The sequence below is a fragment of the Dipteris shenzhenensis genome, chromosome 19 (genome assembly GCF_047967505.1).
Source record: "Dipteris shenzhenensis isolate YYH24624 ecotype China chromosome 19, Dip_SZ_1.0, whole genome shotgun sequence".
Classification (NCBI taxonomy): domain Eukaryota; kingdom Viridiplantae; phylum Streptophyta; class Polypodiopsida; order Gleicheniales; family Dipteridaceae; genus Dipteris; species Dipteris shenzhenensis.
In genome coordinates this window covers 6,426,960-6,442,864 of record NC_141614.1, presented here as the reverse complement: position 1 = coordinate 6,442,864, position 15,905 = coordinate 6,426,960, and the positions used below count along the sequence as shown (strand labels likewise).

Here is a 15,905-nt window from a genome sequence, read left to right as displayed (position 1 = left end):
CCCTATGTTCTCTTACCTCTGAGTCCCTTGCACCTCATGCAACCTGGCACTCATCTCCTTGGAAGACAACTCTTCATATGTTAGCAACCTTCCTTGGAATTGCAAGCGAGGAGGCCAATAAGGTAAATGCCCATCCCCTTTCTCCCTTGATTCTGCGCATAGGATAGACAAGCCTACATGCTATGGGCAACCTCGAACTCTGTGGCCATACCTCATTCCTAGCTCCTTCATGGTTTAACATTGCTCATATAAACGGCAACAATTTATCTCGTCTGGGGTAAACAGAGAGAAAGATGATGTCACATGCACCCCTGCACTTGGGTGCAAGGTGACACACTGGCTACATCGACAAGTGTATTATAATTCCCAGATAGGAGATTTTGTCGTATGCTGTGACCCCTTCGTGAGCCCTTGTCCAGGGACAGTCAGACACAAGCTACGTAGGTCAGTCTCTCAGCCTTAGGTCAAGTCAGTAGTCAGTTCTTATTCACTAGTACCCATTGGAGAACAATAGGTTAAGTGTTTCCATCTTATAGTTTAGGTCTTAGCCTAGGTTAGGAGTCCCTTGAGGGTCCTTAAAGGCTGGACAGGTAAGCAGGGAAGGCAGCTTGCAAAGGCTACCCAAAAACTCCCCTAGCAAATGAGCCATGGAGGGCTTTTTATAGGCTAGTTGTAGGCCAGGTAGTTTGTAAAACAGACTGAGTCAGTCTGTTTACAGACTCGATTGGCTCAGTCCAACGCTATAAAAGGGCCCCTTGGCTGCCCTGTTTTCTCATTCAGTTTGCTCCTGCCTTCAGTCCTCCTACAGCTCCACTTTAGCCTCCTGTACAGCCCCTGAGATCCTCAGATCTGGCCCTGCTCTAGCCTCAATCCCTTGGCCATCAGTTCAGCCTGATCTGAAGGTGACCACGCAGCACAACAGTCGGAGGTTCGGACCAGCAAATGGAGAGAGGTTTGGACACTGTTTCCTTAGCTTTCTCAGCTCTCTTTTACAGTTTACACAGCTTACTCTCAGCTCACTCTCAGCTCTATACTTCCGTCATCTCTCAGTTCTCTCATAGGATCTATCACTTCTAGCTTTTCACTCTCTCACTCATGCAGTAACCCTGCATTCCGCTAGACAGCACAAGCCTCTTCCTTGCCTTGCAAAAGCGTCCTACATCATCAGTGTGGACAGCATCAAGGTCTTGCCTCTTAGGTCTTTGGGTCTGCTATATGTGTGCACAGTGAGCTCTTTAGAAGCATGTTCCGTGCTCTCTTGAAGAGTGTTCTTTGTATTTCTCAGTGCTCCAAGTATAAAGCAAATTCTCCCCTGATTGGGGAAGGGGGCTCTTAGTGGGTACAGGGACCCAATCAGTTGTCGACTCTACTCTCTCTCTACCCTCATCTCCTTCCTCTCTCTATGGTAAAAAATGCTCATTCCTCGCTAAAGGTTTAAATAAGGTCTTGCTGTGAATTACACGATCAGATAACCGTTGCACGTTACATTGGTATTAGAGCTTCGGTTTGTATCTAGCTTGACTACCGTGAGTGTATGGTTGTGCTGAGATCCGAAAAGGACACACAATCAAGACAATGGAAGGGTCAGGAAAAGATTTCAACCATGAAGACTTTGAAGAGGAGTAAGACTACCAATAAGATACGCTTTCGCCAAATGCTCAAGAAGTGATGGCGAACCTTCTAGAGCAAAATCGGGTCCTGCTGTAGCAACTCGAAGAACATTCATCCTAGCTGGAAGAAAGTAGAAACAGCTGGACCAGACAAAACAACGTATGGAGGAAAAAGAAGCAGAAGAGCCACTGGAAGAAAGAAGAACCATAGATTTTGAAAAACACCACATCGGCGGTGTGGGGTTCCTTTCGGAAGATTAAGAGTAATTGCAACCAATCATTAATGGAAGCAATGTCGATAGTTGAAGGTGTGTCCTTTCCCTTTGCCTCTTTCTCGAACTTGATCAGGCTTTTATGAAATCCATTGTTCAAAAAACATGCAAGTATAGTTTGGATGCCTTGGGCTGGGGAACAAGTGTCATCCTTGAATCCAAGATGCCATAGGAGAGGGAGTTGCATGTAGAACTCGCATGTAGGAGTTGCATGTAGAACTTGCATGTAGAACATGCAAGTTGGATTTCCAGGGACGAGACCTTTGGTACGCCCATGGCGCAGAGGTGAGCTTCCAGTTGAGCTTTACGCGCAAGGAAGCTCCATATCCTCTACTGCCACAAGTCCAAGTACACATCTAAGTGTGGTAATCTCATCAACCAACTTAGTACACCTCTAGATGATAAGCCATTGCATGCTTGGCTTGCCATAGGAGAGGGTTGTTTATTACCTGAGCTAGGCCTTTTGTACTGATGTTGAGTCACATTGCTTATGTCGTAAGTATGAAAGATTTATCAATAAAAAATGGGGTCATGTGATTACTTGTAATATAGGGGTTGTTGATTATGAACCATTGAGATCAAAACTCATGAAGGGATTAAACCACATCCCTACTAAAAACCCTTGTGTGCTTGATGCTCAAAGAGCTCTAGAGCAAGCTTGGGATGAGTTGTGCCACTTACTTGGCATATCCTCACCTTCTACATTACATGCGTTCATAAAGTTTTCTTATGATTGGCTATGGGACTAGTACAGGAAATTACCCATACATAAGAAATTTAGGAAGGATGTATGGAGTGATCAGTATTTTTGGGATAATTAAAAACTCTCAAACATGATTTTTTATTGCATGGTATTAACAAAGTGTCTAATAATATAGCTTTTGGTTGTCGAAAATTTGCCCATGGCTCAGCTCAAGAGAGGCTCAATGGTGGTGATTTTGTAAAAATCAACATGATGAAATCCAACTTGGATTAAAGTTTGAAAATGAACTTTGTTCATTTTCTATTACACCTTTTTATAATAGACTACCATTTATTGTGGGTATATACAAGGCCCATAAAAATACTTTTAGATGGATTAAAACTCTCACCATGCTGTGCATTTCAATGGGCTTCTTGCCTTTGAACTGCATGCTATGCATCTTTGCCACCTAGCAAAATATTTAGTATATTTTTTGCTGACATAGCACATGCTATGAGACTATTCCTCTTGATGGGATGCATGCTTTGGTTAATGTCATAAGTGAGGTGATCACAATGGCATTCAAGGATAGTAATTTCAATTTTATGTCTTTCTGCAAAATGCCACGTACTTCTTGTGAAGTCCGACTAGTGGGTATGACCTAAACTATGACTTGGAAATTGTTATCAGAAGTAACTCATGGTTGATCTCTAATATGTATGTACAACTTAACAATATGACACAGAGACAAAGAAAAGGGATTCCTACGAGATGTTGATGACCATCTATTTGCTGCTCTTAATCAGAACACCTGCTTGAAAGTATTGTGCACATCAACTTAGATTAAAACCAGGCAATGATGACATGGGCCTTCTAATTTTACATGCAGATTTGGTCTATCTTTCTAATGTGCACAAATCAATCCAACAGAGAGCAAATGAAAATCCAAAGGTATGGAACTTCCATCTCACCTATGGAATGATGAACTTGCTAGGAGTAGGGTAGGAGGAGAGATGTTGGAGCGTAGCAAGCTAGGAGTACTAGAGTGGAGCATAGTAAGGTAGGAGGAGAGTCGTATGAGTAACCATAAGGTAGCAGTGAGCAATGGAGTGGCATAGGTTAGGAGGATCTCAAGTTAGGGAGGGAGCAACATAGCCAGGTAGGTAGGAGGAGCTTAATAAGCAAAGACATCTCCTGCTTGTAGCTTCTATAGATGGTAGAGATATGAACATAGGTAATGGAGATTTAGCCTTGCACGGAGGCTTCTTGGAGGCATTGAGTGTGGACATAAAAGGTGATCGTAGCCTTTAGATGGACCTTTCTTGAGATAGCCTACAACATTGATTCGTCTTAAGATAGCCTCAAATTCATTCCTTCAATGTGGAGATGCAGTCTAAAGAATGGATTTGAGCATGGATATGGCAATAAGCTTAAGTGTGAAGATGGTAGCTTCGAGCGAGATCTCAATTGCAACACTCTTCCAAAATGGGGAAACTTCTCCACAAAGTCAACCACAAGTGAACTTATCACAAAGGTAGGTACATAATCCTGTATAAAGCAACCAAAGCCATGTAGGAAAGATAAGAGGTCCAAAGGACAAAATATTTGTAAGAAACCAAAAAGGATTTAGAAAATTTCATGAGCTCAAAGTCCCTCCAAGGGGACCCTAATACTCCTCGAGATGTGATCCTCCAAATATGTAGGAACTATAAGAAGTTTATGGAAATGTAGAATGTCAGATGATGAAGGCACTTAAGTTGTGAACATGTTACTCGTGTAGGAGATGGGCATACAAGTCTTTTACAATAACACTGTCTAATTTTTTGGACTTTCCCTTTATGATTGTCTTTGGCCTAATGCCTAGACCAAAGACAATCAAAAGTGAAAGTCTTTTAAAAAAGAAAGAAAGAGAGAGAGAGAGGTTTTGTGAATGCTTGAGGGAGATACTCACAAGAAGAGTGAGAGAGAGAGAGAGTCTCTGTGCGGGGTGTGCATGCTTGATATGTATGTGTATTTGGGGGAATATTGTGCAAATGCTTTGCCCCTCTCTCAACATCATATGGCCGCTCATCGAGTTAATGGTGAATAAACCGAGCATAGAGCCAAACCAAGCAGTGTCTACTTGAAATTTTATTTCTTGAAATTAATGACATTTTTAAGATCCCACCCTGAGACCCAACGGAGAGGGTGTCGTAGACCGGTATGAAATGTTAGTGTTTTCTTAACGTTCTATGTGGCACTTGCGCTAGGTAGTTAAGAATTTGTTGTCCACATTTCTAGTAGACCGTTCATGCTCCTCGTGGCTATGAATAGTTTTCTTAACGTTCTATGTAGCACTTGCGCTAAGTAGCTAAGTCCACATTTCTAGTATTCTGTTTTCCTCTGCAGACTCTTGTGCCTCGACACACTCAGACAGATGAGTGCTTCATCACGACAGTATCCCTCCTCTTCATCAGGATCGGGATCCTCCAACGCCAAGGTTGAGGCAACCTCGCCGATTTCCCAAATGGTGGACCGTCTGCGTGAGTCAAAGGTATGCAGCCTTTCCTCTCCTCAGCTTCTTCAAGTCGTCTATACATCTAGAGCGCTACTGCATAGGTACTGCTAAAGACTTCTTTACTGAGCTTGCAGTATGTAGCTACTAGAGAGGAATTGGAAGCGTTGATGAAATGCGGTAACAGAATGCGAAAGTATGGCCTTGAAGGTTTCATAGCAGCAGGGGCTGCCGTTTGGACAGGTTTTTGAGTTATTCAATTTCTAAAGTTTTCTTGAAGCTGAAGTTTGAAGGCACGTAGCAGAAGGCCGTCGAGGTGAAATGAATCTTTGGCTGGAAATGTGTCGTTAGGGGGTTCATGTGTGCATGGGACCGGAGTTTTTAAAGTATATATCCAGTCTCGACGACATATTCGCAAACGTGTACGACTTCCAGCTGCAAATAAAGTGTAGGAGATTTGCAGCAAAATGTCGTAGACGTATCGTTTTGCACAAATGATAGATAACGAAACGGAAAGGAATCTCAAAATGGAAGGTTGCCACTATCCCGCTCGGCCTTTGTCTCAATGCGACGGGTAATAAGGATAAACAATCACAATGTGCTGGCTGCGTACGACGGTTGTTATTGTATGATGCAAGGAAATTGTGCGCTGACCAACACGTCCCTGGGTAGATGAGTCCTCCGTCTAGCATCAGGCAATGTGGGCTTAGAACGTAAAGGGCTATGTATTTTATGCGCTTTTATGGCAATGGTCAGCATCGGCTCTTCGTATAGTGTCTGACTCTCTGTCTTGGGCGATTGGGAGGTGATGCAGTTACCGGGGGTTTGAACCTGCTGCAGAGGCTTACAACTACTGTAGGTGAGCTTACATTCTGAATGGAGTATAAGTGACGTTTATCTGCGCGGTCATATCAGAGAGAAAATGCTGGTTTTGTAGCTTTACGATCCCATCGATTATGCTTAATTTATTGGCAATAAGGTATGTGTTTTTCAAGCGTCTCAAGTTCATAGGAAATGTTCCTTGAACCCAAGATACCCAGGATCTCCATCTCTCCCCATGAAAAGCGTTGCTTTTTACAGACCTTAATGTGACAAGAAAATTCCTTTGATGCTTTGGGTGACCCACTTTGGAGGGTCAATATCTTCGAACTTTAGACTCTAGCTAACTTCCAGAGGTTGCATTCAGGCATAATAGGTTGATGATCTGACTAGCTTGCAGGCTCAACGGCTGAAACAAAATCATCTGTACTTCAGGAGGCTGACATTTGTCTCTGCCAATTTTTGGGGTTTTTTTGGGAAGAGGGGCAGCACCCTCTTTACGGTGGTCACCAAAACCGTGGCCATTTTAAAGAGAACACTTTGCCTGAGGCCCACACTGCTATGCAGTGAAAACAAAACATCCTTAAGGTTATTCCCTAACTCTACCAAGGTAGCATTCAAAATATCATCAAACTTTTCCCTTGACGACATGAGACTCTAAACCACTGCCAACAGGACAAGCCCAGTAGACTATCCATTTCCCTTGCCATTCATTGCCTGAGCTTTTCCTGGTTTTTCCCCAAAAACCACTGGAATCTCTGTTTACCTGGGATGTCCAGTCCCAATTCTACTTATCCATCTAACTAGCAGTTTCGCTGCCCAATCAGGCATCTCATCGCTGGCACTCTAGAAGGCATAATTCTATGCAAGACTACCTCTTACACATCACAAAATTTTGCCATTGCTATCCTTGTCTGCAACCGATAGCGCTGCTGTGTCATCTGCAAATAAAATAAAAACCAATTGCGTACCAGAAGGCAATGTAAGCCTTTTGATGTACTTGCTTTCAATCCCATTTTGATCAAGGCACCATGCAGAGACTAGAAAGCAACAGGGCATCCTTGGTCGCTGATCACCTTAATTCCTGCTTCATTCAGGTATAGATTTGACAATGCATTTGCTAGCAAAATATTAATCATCTGAGAAACACTTTATACCCCTATAATCCCCTCTAAGCCGATCCTAGATAAGCCAATCTAGTCCAAAAAATACACGCTTATTGAAACATTCAGGATATTTCCCTTATTTCAACGAGTCCATTTTGAGCCTTATCTACCAAAACCCATGTAGGCATCTCTACTTGTGAGAGCCAAAGATCCCTTAGAGAAGAGCTTGATGAAGTTTGCATCAACATCCTTTGAGAGAGCACCCTGGTCACATGCAGAGATCAGCTTACTAAGCAAATCATCTTTAGTAACATGCCAAAATACCTTATAAAATCCCACTGTCCACCCATCTGGTTTCATAGATTGCTCTTGACTCCATGCAAATGAAAGCTCCCCATTATTCTTGTTCCGAGAACAACCTTGAAAGTTGAGATGGCACATACTTCTCCCAATAGTACTTGCAAATGGATAATGAGAAAGTACAAAGGGGTGGCCTATATGGCCCCGAAGTCAACCATATGGTTGACCAATGAAGTCAACATAAGGGTTGACTCCTAGGACTAGCCTACAAGGCCTTACCAAGGTGAAGTGCTAACAATTACAAACCCAAAATACGATGCAGTGTCAAGGAGACAGCAATGAGACTAAAGTCCACACACTTGATGTGCAAAAGTCAGTTGGCTAAGAGTTGAAAATAATTCCAAGGTAAAATGGTCAATACATTAAACTCCGATCAGGACCCTCAGGGTACATGCAAGCAAGGTATGGGACAGTCTAGATCCCGCCTTGAGATCTTCAGCAAGGCCTTGGCCAGGCATCTTTGTGCCAAAAGTGATTTGTAACATTGTGGATAACAACCCTGATTGTTTCAACTGCTTTTTATTCCGTGTTTACATGCAGAGTTTGGGCGTGCTCGTTTGATTCCTAAAATTTCTACATCATTCTGGTTCCTACCTTCCATAAAAGCCTTGAATAAAGATCTTCAAAATAGGATCCTTGTGATCATGATGTGTTTTTGATGCCTTGAAGCTTTATTGTTAGGAACTGTACCTGAGCTCTGATGATTTGTGCATGTTTATGCAGTTGGCTCAGCTGCAGGTGCTTATATGACAGCTCAGCTGTCTATCAAGCCTTGCTTGGAGGACATTCTTTCACTTGATGGAAGTCGTTTTCAACAAGAATTACTTGCAATGTGAGCATATTCTTTTGTGTAGCTCAGCTTTTTTACATAGATTGTATTATTTTTGATGATTTGATGGCATGTTCAACAAGAATTGTCTGCATTGTGAGCACTAGGTATCTTCTTTATGTAGTTCAGCTTCTTTGCATAGATTGTATTATCTTTTATAATTTGCATGCTTTCAATGATTGAAAATTTGCAAATAAAGTGTTCTGTTGCAGTCTGCAGAAAGAACAAGCTCACAATACCAGGATAAGGCACCTTTTGCAGAAACATTATTATATTGAGCCACTTTATGATGATCAAGGCCAAGGTATGCCTGGTGTTCTTCTCCGCAAGCGGCAATCAACAGCCGAAGCCTTGGATAACTCTGGTTTTGGAGTATATGGTCCAGAGGAAGATGCACCTTTTTCGGAGCACAAGCCTTCAGAGCCACAATCGGCAACCCTTATCTCAGCTTATGGTTCAAAGATGGAAGCCAGTGATCTGAAAAAGGTGAGGGTTGACAATTTGGGTACTGCTAAGATTATATTGTTTTCCAATATTTCCTTGTTCTCTGTAATTTTTCATGGGTAAAGAATTATGAATGATACTTTGTTATTTTTTGTTTTATTTTTCCTTGTACAAACGTGATAGCAACGAAATGGATCAACCAAAAAAAACTCCATGACCTCCTGAAGCTAGACATATTTTTAAGATTTGAAGCTACGGCATATTGGATGTGTGAGAGAGATGAAAAGACAAAAAGAAAGATGCTAATGTTCCCTGTCGATGAGAGTGAATCATATAGTTGTCATTACTGTCATTTAGACAATAGTTGTGCAATTTCTGCTAACTTTGTTGTAGCTTTCAACACAGCAAAGCAGCATAAGCCTCAAAAGTCTCATGTAAAGGAAAATGTGCTTAAAAGGTCTTGAGTGGAGCTTACACCCTACTCCCATGGTCTATAATGCTTTTGATAGACTATCCTATGCCATGGTGAAGTTATAACTGAATATTTTGACATCAAACTCATGCACGATCAACCCTCAGTGCTGCAATGAAATCCAATGAAGAGCTTACAAGAGACGACTCCTGTAGTATCACAAAATTATTGCTTAATACAGTATACAAGATTTCAATTTAGCACTGTTATCTGTGGCTCTTTTGACTTCTGATCTGATTGGAAATCTGTTCAGAAGTGTCACCAATGATTGCTTTGGAGACTCTGGTGGGCCTCTCTGATAGCTGTTATCTGTTCCAATTAGCTAAACTGCTGTATGATGGTGTTGCTTCCTACAGTAAGGGCTGCTGAACTGAGTTATGTGATGGGGTGGTTCAAGGTTGAATTGACCAAAGTGGGCTGCTCAGAATATGACGAGGCCTGTTTGTGCACTTTCACATTACGTGTAGAGGTCATTTCATTTTATTGAGTTCACGGTGAAGGGCCTTACCTACACACGCACACTATATGAAATTTCCCGCCAACCGCTCCTGACCTCTGGCACTCACCTCGTCCTATCTCCTGCACTCTTTTCACCAAGGTTGGTGGCAAGGACACAATATTGAAGCATCATATTGGCTGAGTGAAAGGATCATGAGGGGTTATGCATTGAGTTCATTGCAAACATGATTGACATCCTAGCCCCGATCGTAACAGAGCTTTTCAATAAGGTAGTTTGTCTTGGCTTTCCACACACTTGGACTCTTTATACCATTGGACCAGGTGGGGGATACCATGAGCCTAGAAAACTTCGGGACCATCATGAGCAGGCATGTCATGTCTATGATATATGCATCTGTACTTGATACCGATTCGCATAGATGCAAGGACTCAAAGTAGAGGAGTAGGCTGGCTTTGGATGTGACCACGGGACCATGGATCACATACTCACACTCAGGAGTGTCATTTAGGAGGCCAAGGCACGGAGACAGAGGGTCTATTGTTGCTTTGTAGACTTTTACAAAGCCTTTGATACAATAATGAGGGCCCGCCTTCTTAGACGGTTACAGGGGTTGGGTTACGGCCAGATCATATGAACTGTTATGGCACTCTTATGAGAGGGCTTCAGGCAGACTCCAGACAGGAGCTGGATGGATGGAGGAGATCATGAGCACTATTGGAGTCAAACAAGGGTGCCCTATCTCACCAACCTTGTCTGGCCTCTACATAGATGAGCTCGAGGCATTTTCTGCAGAGGTTCTCCAAAGATACTTAGATGCATTATAGTCATCCTATGAGTCATATGTTTTGAGGTCAACTTTGGTAGGACCAAGGTCATGATCTTCAACATATCCCAAGAAGCTATGCATAGAGAGCGGCTCACTTTTGATGGACAATTGAGATTGTTTCATCATATACTTATCTAGGGGTTCTCTTTTTTGGCCCTATTTTTCCAATGAAACTGGCGATGCAGGCCCTTTTAAGTAGAGGATATGCCTGGCTAGCCAGGCTGGAGAGACAATACTTCCATCATACTTTCAGGCCCTTGAACCAAGGCTCTCCTCTGCAATCCTTGGTCCGGCCAGCAGTCGTGTACGGTAGCCCTTGTTGGGCACCAGTCTCTCAAATGCAGAGTGGGCTCGGGTAGGGTATCTCCAAGTTCTCATGCTATCGTGGATGATACGCAGTAAGTCGTCTGCTCCCCACCAGATTATTTAGGCTGAGTTTGGGTCGTCTCCGCTGCAGCTTGATTCGGCATTCCAGGTCATCACATTTTTGTACTATGTCAAAGGATAGCACTATCCTCTTCTATGACCCTGCTATCTAGCAACTGAGGGAGGTCAAAGATGCTGGTATTATGCATGCACATGTAGGTGGCTTGAGAGATTGGGGCTCCACATGGATAGTTTTCTCCCCTTTCAATACAACATTAGGTCATACGCGAGGACCTTCTACAGCTACACACCTTCAGCACCTTGTTTGCACCGAGTGAGCTCCTAGTGAAGCTCATCTTCTACAGAGATCATTGTTTGTGCATCTCTGATGAGGCCTTTATGAAACCTCCAGGGTATACTCAGATTCACCTTTCCCATTCATTGAGGATCTCTAGTGGGCTATTTCGGGTTTCATCACATTGACTCTGCATTGAGAGTGGGCGAGTTGAGGGAGCACCCAGGGAGAGGCGCATATGTGCCTTGTGTGATCTACGTGAGATCGGGTCAGAGGAGCATTTCATCTTCTAGTGCCACTACGAGATCCGAGGCTGCTACTATTGTCTCTTTAGAGATAGCTTCGGATTGCTCTCCCACTTCCTTTCTTATCTATATCAAAGATGCTTGGCTGCCTTCATCCATGAGGCAGTTAGGCACCGAGAGCGCTTACTGAGATCACAGAGAGAGGGATGGGACACATAGGCAGACTCATCTGAGAGCATGATTACAAAGTCCTTCCAGCTAGACCATACAGATCACCACTTCACGTGCAGTCGGTTGACAAAGGGCGAACACACAGATTATGCTTGGAGACATTCCTTTCATGTTTAGGACTGGGGGCACAACCGACATGGGTTACCGTGACCCTTGTCAGACGCAAAGCCACCGCTAGGATGCCACACAGGACCGCACCCAAAGATAGCCGTGAGCGTTCTATTTCTGACAGCCCCACCAACAATTGGGTCCATCATGACCTCCCTTCTAGGTGCCTCCAGTGTCTATTGTACCAGACCAGACTTTGGCATTGGATTTGATGTGATATGATGATGATGATGATGATGGTGTTGATTTTATGACTATGTAGTACTGATGAATATTATGACTATGTAGCTTTTAGCATTTAGCATGTGTGATGATGCTCGGTTTAGCAGCTCCACCCTTTCAGCTTGTTGTATCAGGTTTCTCACACTCTCATAGACCCATTGGTCTTCCGAAGACTGTAATAATCTCTCTCTCTCTCTCTCTCTCTCTCTCCACATTTCTTCTTCTAATTTTCTGCTTGTTTCTTCCTTTTTGCTTTCAAAGTTTTTGTTGTTTGGTTGCGATTTCAAAACTTAGTAAGCATTGGGTTTACCCAAGAGATTTCAGAATCTTTCAAAACCCAGATGGCAGCTTATCTTTTTTATTAAAAAAATTCCCTTTGTTCTTTTGCTTGTTCTATAAAAACATTTAATTTGAAAGATTGGATATATTTTATTCTTTTGAAGGTCTCTCTCTCTCTCTCAACCTTGCCACCCTCTTGCTCACCCTTGCAACCCTCTCCGTTGAGGCTACAGGGCTACCATTAAGCATTGGGTTAGCTGTAGTTGTAGCCTTCCCCCCTTTTCTACTTTTTTTTGTTTGCAGCAACCCAAGTTTTTCCCTTATGGTGAATACCCGATCCCAAGCGTTTACCATGCCTAAGAAGTTGACATTTGTTGGAGCCCTCATCTCATTGATAAGACCTTCAAGACAGCTGAGCCCGTGGGAAATGCATCTTCTCCAAGAGATCAACAAGCTGCAAATGGAGAACGTGGAGGCACTCGCCAAGGTTGAAACCCCTTTGCCATACTTGAGTGCAAACCCCACCATTCAAGTACAAAAAATCGTCAACAAGTACAAGCTCAAGTCTAGGAGAAAATCCGGACGACCAAGGAGGAATTCGTCGATGTTAAGCAAGGCATGCCAAGTGAAGTCATTTCTACCATTAGAGAAGATGATTGTCATCAAGCTCTATCATGCTACATTCAGGTGGCTTGCTTGGAGGATGGTACCGAAATGATGTAATTGAGCCTGAAGAAATTGAAGGTGAAGATTGCATCAGTAGATGGAGGAGATGAAAGAACAATGTCTCGGGCCCTTCTGCTCATAAACATTGGCACAGCCATGGGCTATAGAAGCTAAAGGCAAACAAGCCGTCATCAAGTATCATAATAAACAAGACAAAATTGCAATTGTGAAGCAGTTCAAGTCACTTAGGGGTACCAAGCAACGGATCATAGATGGACTTACTCCCACACAATTCAAGAATTGGACAGAGTCAAAGCCACTTGAGAAGTTGGAAAATGGGCGGTCTACAGTCTACTGCGAAGGGAGAGCACTTATTCCGAGGGGTTGCGCAAACCACGATCTTTGTCAGCATGATGAGGATACATATCTTGGTTGTTTGCAGCACTACATGTATCAAGTCCATTGTATTAGTATTATCGCCTTTTGTTTTGCTTGTGCCAATGAGCACACCTGAAGTGGAATGTAATGAACAATGATGTATCTACTTTTGTCCCATATGCTTTCAAGGCATCCTATGGATGTTAATAGAGCTTTCTTTCTTTCTTTCTTTCTTTCTACGATATCTCAATTGGATATCAAACTCTCAACATCAATTCAGCCTACCTGGTCTTTTGGCCTTCCAATTTAGATCGATTGCACAACCACTTGATACTCTCTTAGTAAAAAGAATTTCAAATTGAGCACCACAGAAATAGTGCTTTCATGCTTTTAAAAGATGCAAAATAACATATTTTCAAAAGCCATCAATCATCCACCTTGGGCATCGCCAATTACTTGTTTTTAGCTTCCTGAATCTACAACCTTCAGACAATCATAAAAAGACTGCCTTAAGGATGCCCGGAAAAACGGATACTTGGGTAGAGAGGGATTACCAAAGAGGGATCACCAAAGACTAGATGGTCACAGTTCTTCCATAGAGTCCATAGTGCCCAATAATGGACCCAGTAAAAGAGAAGATCATAACCCTGCCTTACTGGATGAAACCCAAACAATGCACTGGGAAAACGAGCTTGAAGCCTTTGCCCTAGCAATAACAAGAAATTAAGATTCAGGGCAATGCCGAAAGATATGAGGCACAGACTCCTGCGAAGACCAACATCGTCGACAAGTGGCCGAAGAGGCAGTTTGGAAGCCCAAATATATTGCAATCTTTGGCGCCACCATCGAGAGGAGCATGTGACTGACCAAATGCAATTGGCATGAAGAGAAACCCAAGGGGGAGGCAGCGAGACCTTATATACAGATGCAACGGTGATATTTGCCAATGGTAGAGGACGGCAAACATGATCACTCGATTGTAAAGCCCAGTCTTTAAGGTGAACCAGCATCTCAAGACAGGGTATGGGCGGAAATCATGCAGCATTTGTGACAATAGAGACCAAAGATTTCTATAATGCTGTCCCAAAGCAAACTGTCTGACAGCTGTAGGAAAAGAGATAACCATACCAGCTGTATCAATCACATCATCCATAGATGATAGAACAAATTCCTTTGGTCCAAAGAAAATAAGAGCAGCAAGGTTCTTGCAAAGCCAAAGGAGGCAAGAACGCCTTCGACCAATGAAGGCATGCACGTGCATGCTCTTACTTTCTTACATTACTTGTATACCGCATGTGTGCGTGTGCACACACCACACACACACACATGCACGTGCTTGCTTCCAGGCTGCGCTCTACACTTAATTTTATTCATGGGCATTAATACAAGTCTTTCATTTTCACATACATGCATCACCTGGCATGGATGCATGTAACGAAAGGAAGAGTTGTATTCTGCGTCTTTCCTAGGCTTCTAGTATTATATGTATCAGGTCTTTTTGTCCACTTGTTGTAATATGAATACTATCACTGTCATTTTATGCAGGGGGGTGAAGAAGGTCATCTTTTTACAGACCCTTTAGATATGCTCGCATGGGATGGACCAGTGGAACGGTCAAGCAAGCCAGAAAATAAAGAGAATGCTTTGGAAAGACAGCGAAACAGAATGAGTGTGAATGAAAGAAGGGAGCATAATCGAAATCGATACCTGCAATGGCAGGAGAAACGACAACAAATACAAAATGAACAATCGAGCTTTGACTATTGACCCTCTGCTGAAGCCAAACAATGCCGCTTTTGCATGACTTGGAATTTTACTAGAGGTTTTCTTCAATTGTGTCTTAAGATTTGATTAAAATCTGATCAATGTTGTGAAGATTGTCTGAAGGCAAACTGCACCGGTTGAACCTTCTGACAGGTCATATTGGCTAATGTGTATGATTCAGGGAGTGTGCTCTATATAACTGAACAATGTTTTCTTGGGCATCTGACATACTTAAAGACCTTAAATCACACAGTTTTTTACTTGTTAGGACACAAAATGAGATCATGCAATCAGAGGTTCATTGAGGTCTGTTGTGATATGGTCCGCTAAACTAATCAAGCCGATCTGCAGGACACAAAACGCACATGTGAGAGACATACATATTGGCCAATGCTGTGAAATGATCACATCATTCTAGCATAGATTGATTGGGAGCATCTGGTGGCATTTTGTTAAGGGAAAAGGCTCTTTGATTTTTATAATTATTGCATTGCTGTGGTTTTTAGGAGGTACTAAATTATAAAGCTGGAGGAAATGCAGTTCTGTAGTGCTTCACATGCATTTAGTATTGTACCTGAGATACTGTTTTTACTGGCTTGAAATATGAGGATCAAAATTTTGATGATTGGAGGTGTTTGAAGAGAATTTCAAAACCTTTGTTTGCTGCGCCTCACAAAGCTCCCCCCCTCCCCTTTCCCCACCTGCCTGGCTTCTCTCTGTGTGCACTTTGCCCTTTGCTCCTGTGTGAGTTGACGAACATCAATGACCTTATAGGTCTAGTATTGCAAATGAATAAAGACCTTTGGACACTAGGTCTCATACCCACAATCACGGGGGGGGAGCAGAAAACCCCACCCGAGAGAGAGACACGAGGAGACGGGCCACGGGGGGCCATGGAGAGGAGGGGACAAATCGGTGCGGCGGCAGGCTGAATCTCAGTGGATCGTAGCAGCAAGGCTACTCTGCCACTTACAATA

The 15,905-nt window shown here is 42.9% G+C and overlaps 1 protein-coding gene across 1 annotated transcript; it reads left to right on the top strand.

Annotated features, from left to right (window-relative positions):
• The first annotated feature begins 4,739 nt into the window (after window positions 1–4,739).
• On the top strand, window positions 4,740–15,368 carry LOC147889990 (uncharacterized). Its single transcript, XM_087390796.1, has 7 exons — window positions 4,740–4,764; window positions 4,953–5,097; window positions 5,175–5,301; window positions 5,873–5,917; window positions 8,067–8,175; window positions 8,385–8,658; window positions 14,710–15,368. The coding sequence occupies exons 2-7, from the start codon at window positions 4,981–4,983 to the stop codon at window positions 14,929–14,931; spliced, it is 894 nt and encodes a 297-aa protein (XP_087246922.1). The 5' UTR covers window positions 4,740–4,764; window positions 4,953–4,980; the 3' UTR covers window positions 14,932–15,368.
• The last annotated feature ends 537 nt before the right edge of the window (window positions 15,369–15,905 follow it).

Excerpts from the sequence above, each read along its gene's own strand:
- LOC147889990 (XM_087390796.1), top strand. The coding sequence starts at position 4,981 with ATGAGTGCTTCATCACGACAGTATCCCTCCTCTTCATCAGGATCGGGA. Across the intron at positions 5,098-5,174 it reads ACCGTCTGCGTGAGTCAAAG|ACTTCTTTACTGAGCTTGCA; the intron begins GTATGCAGCCTT and ends GTACTGCTAAAG. Across the intron at positions 8,659-14,709 it reads AAGCCAGTGATCTGAAAAAG|GGGGGTGAAGAAGGTCATCT; the intron begins GTGAGGGTTGAC and ends CATTTTATGCAG.